Below are 4,063 nucleotides of genomic sequence, written 5' to 3'. Positions count from 1 at the left end.
TTTTGTGTTTAGAAATATGTTTATGTAAGTAACTAGTATGTAATATTGCGTTGATCCTCATGTTATACACATTGAATAAAAGCTCCCTTTTCGGGTTTTTAAGTAATATGCGCAGGCATGTTTTTTTTCATTGTTAAGTACGTATGTATGTAAGTGAGTATGCTTGTAGATAAGCAAATATGTATGTAGTAAGTTGGTTAGAATTAGGGTATTAGAATTTGCTATTTTTTTCTGTTTTTCTTCGTTATTAACCGACTTCACAAAAAGGAGAAGGTTAATAATTCGTCGGAATATTTTTTATTTATTTTTTTTATGTAACATTTTATGCATAACATTGGAACACTTTAACCGATTTCTTTAATTCTCACAGGTAGTCCCATATTAATTTGGTTTAAATCCGACCATTGGATTATGAAGAAAATAACGATAATCTTAAATTTTTATATAAGAATTGAAGTCGGCTTTGTTTTTTGCTTAAACATTACTTGTATTACAAATAACTAGTAGGCTGCCCTCAATGGCTGGTTTCACATTTCAAATACATACTTTCATATTTTTTTTACTAATTTGTCTTTAGCTAAATAGTATTTAAATTAGTTAGTCAATTAATTTAAATGCAATTTGGTTTTCAATTCATGGTTCTGCGATGTTCAACTCTTGCTCTTCGCCCTACGCCTTCTAATCCTCCTCCTCCTCCTCCTCCTCTGCGGCGAGTTTAGACAAATTTCTTGTTGCGCATACGTTTCATTTTATTTTTGCTTTAATTTTTATTTTTATGTTTTTAATTACTAGTTTTTCTATTTGTTGTTGTTTTTGCTTTTCTTTATACAAATACTACTATATCTATAAAAAGTTCTTTATGCCGCCAGCATCTTGTGGATTTCGTATGTTTGTTGTGTCCTTAATCGTATCCTTGCTGGTTATTGGTGGACCTTTTGATTCGAATGTGGGTTTGCCCATCGCCAATGCTGGATTCAAGTCTAACATGGTGCGCGGACTCATCGCCACAATGCTGGCGCCAATAGGACCTGTTGTAGTGTTTTTTAGTTAGAGAGTGAGCGAGAGAGAGTGAGAGGGAGAGAAAAATAGAAAAATATCAGAGAAAAAGAAATGTTAATTACTTTGTTTTCAATTTTTTTTTGCTTGCTAATAAAAGTCATAATAATTTTTGTTGAAGTAAAAGTAACCGGTGGTGCATTGATGCAAGAAAACTCTAACTAAACAGCTGCAAATTTGTAGAGGCAAAGCGGGGCCGATAGAAAATTTCACTAATCACTAATGGAGGTCACATTATACCACTAGTTATACCGAAATAGTTCGTTCTACTACTTTACTCGCTAATGTGTTGGGGCTAAACTACTGTGTTAAGTGTGAAAGCAGGCAATCCTTTTTTTATTTTTGTATATAAGTATGTGTATAATTTAAATATTTACAGTATAAATTAGTATATAAAAAGCAAGCCAAAACATGCATAAATTACAGTACCTACAAATAATGGATGCTAAAGAAATATTTTATTTTAAGTGGACCTTTTTTCAGTGAAAATTGCGGCAAAATATTTTTTTATTCGTCTATTTAGTTTAGTAGACGTTTGCAAGAGGCACCAGTAAAATTCTACACGGCTGGGTCGAAGCGTTGCGGTAGCTTGGGTGGAGGAGTATTTCTCATCTTAAATATAAGCTTCAAGGTCACTCTAGCATGTAAACATCCGCTCTGATAGCCATCAATAAGGTTCTGCCGGACCTCTATTACGGTTGCGTCTGATTATTTGCTAGTCAGTATTATACGGGTACCAGGCTAAAATGATGTTGTAGATTGTTTGGCTAGAAAAGGCACACTAGATTCGACGTCACCAATAAAAGAGAGAGTGGGATACCTTTCGGAACTTGCGCGCTGCTCTTTTACAAATGAGTGGACCGCAGGCGTTGAAGACAATTTCTAAGGCACACAGAGTCATTTCTGGTGGATCTGGTGGTGACAGGAGACAGTTCAATTGGTATTCACGCGGCGATGGTAAATATCGCACCAGATTCTCACTGTCGCAGCTGTTGCATCCGCAAGGCATTAGAGCAGAGATTAAATGGCCAATAAAGAGGCAATCTCACTATACAACAACAGTTGCGTAGTATGTAGGTGTCTACACCGCGGAACTAGTTAGTGAATCGGTCCAATTGTAGGGCAGATATTTTTTAACAGATCCGGGGCAAAAGTATTCAAAATGGTAGCAAATATAAAGTTCCACTGGCCACATAGCGATAGGATTTTCGCATAAAAGAAACTGCTACAACTTTATACTAAAATACAGTAACATAAAGTGTATGTGCATAAAACGCCTGGGTAAGATATTGTACCGCAATAATTAGTACTATCGAAATATAACAGTAGTACTACTAATATCGTAATATCGTAAGATTTGAAATCGGTGCGACTCACGGAACCTATTTTGGAGGTTTCCTAACAAAAAGGCAACTTGGTAGATATATTTGACGTAAATATTGTGTTTTTGGCAGTTTCCATTTGGAATCGGATTTTTTATTCTTTTTGAATTTAAATTTTTTAAATTACTTTTAATATTTACATTTTATTGTTTTAAAAAGAAAAATATAAATATTATTTTTGTATTTAATTTAGTTTTTAGAAACTTATTTTATTTATATTATTTTTTTTTTGTTTTCTTAATTTAATTTTTAAATTTTATAGCTCTAAGAAGAAAACATTTTTAATTTCATTTAATTTTTAAAACCAATTTTTTACTTCTTTTAATTCATTTTTTTCCTTTTCTCATTTTTAGTTTTTATTTCAAAAAGAAAAAAATTTTTCTTTTTTATCCGACTTAAAAAAGGAAAATATTATAAATATTTTTTTTTTTTTATGTATGTTACCGCATAACTTTTGACCACGTTAACCGATTCATTTTTTTTAACGAAAATTGGTACCTCAGAGGTGGTCACATATGTACTAATTTGGTTTAGATGCGATCAACGGAGTATGAAGAAATTAACGATAGTCTTAAATTTTCATATTAAATTTGAGGCCGGTTTTGTTTTTTTTTTTAATTACTTCTTGTTACTTATTGCCTTATAACAATTATATTCAAAAATTTGATGGAGCCTGAGGCCGTTATTAATGAAAATGTTTGTGGAGAAACAACAATAATTTAAGGAATAAGGAAAGAAAAAGATGTTGTTTTAATATCATTTAAGTTTTAGTAGTTTGAATAAATGTTTTCTTGTTTTTAATTTTACTTTTTTATTTTTAATTACATTTCTTCAAATTTTTATATTTTATTGTTTGAAAAAGATAAATTTATATATTTTTAGTTTCATTTAACTTTCAGAAACTTGTTTTATTTTTTTATTCTTTTCCTCTTTTAACTTAAATTTCTATTAAGTTTTACATTTTACTTTTTTAACTTTATTTGATCTTTTAAAACTTATTTCATTTTTCTTATTATTTCTTTTTTTTATTTGCTTATTATATTTTATTGTTTTAACAAGAAAATTTGTTGTCTTAACACTTTTCTGATCATTAATAATTGACTGCGATCGCATCTGCACCAGAGTGTAGACCTATGAGACTATTTTTTACTTTTTTTGAGGCGATCAAATATGAAATATTATTCATTTTCTTTAATTTATGAAAAGGAATTCAAGTTTTGCTTTATTTTCGTAAAAAAGGTTCACTCAATTAAAATAATAAAATTTGAAAAATACATATGTACCTACATATATTTATCAACTTAAGCTAATGATCATTCTGATAAGTAAAGCATGCAAAATAATTCTTAACTGACAATGAGAAACAAGTCCATAGCATTTCAAAGCGATTTTAAGCTTATTTACAGCGGTCATTCATGATTCCTTCTATCAATGGAAAACTTAATGTCTAGTTACTTGTATACAATTTACTAAAGAGAAGGAATCATACAAAGGGTGATTAAATAAAGGGGGGTTTTGAAGTGGAATGGGAGATTTTCGCTCCTACACTATACAATGTTTCTATGGGGTTTCTAAGGGGCGGTGCTAATTGGGGAGACAGCTAAAAATGTCTGTTAAAAATACTG

General features: G+C 30.5%; 1 protein-coding gene across 1 annotated transcript in view; it reads right to left on the bottom strand.

Annotated features, from left to right (window-relative positions):
* Positions 1-553: 553 nt before the first annotated feature.
* LOC118740891 (potassium voltage-gated channel protein Shaw) overlaps positions 554-4,063 on the bottom strand; it is a 45,561-nt gene continuing 42,051 nt past the window's right edge. The window contains exon 8 of the mRNA XM_036472629.1: positions 554-1,028. Within this exon, the coding sequence (XP_036328522.1) occupies positions 844-1,028 (185 nt within the window). The 3' untranslated portion in view covers positions 554-843. The remainder of the gene's footprint in view (positions 1,029-4,063) is intronic.

This window comes from Rhagoletis pomonella, unplaced genomic scaffold (genome assembly GCF_013731165.1).
Source record: "Rhagoletis pomonella isolate Grant_MI unplaced genomic scaffold, Rhpom_1.0 Rhpom_scaffold_00006, whole genome shotgun sequence".
Lineage (NCBI taxonomy): Eukaryota > Metazoa > Arthropoda > Insecta > Diptera > Tephritidae > Rhagoletis > Rhagoletis pomonella.
The sequence above is the reverse complement of the archived record's forward strand: the minus strand, read 5'-3'. Positions and strand labels throughout refer to the sequence as shown.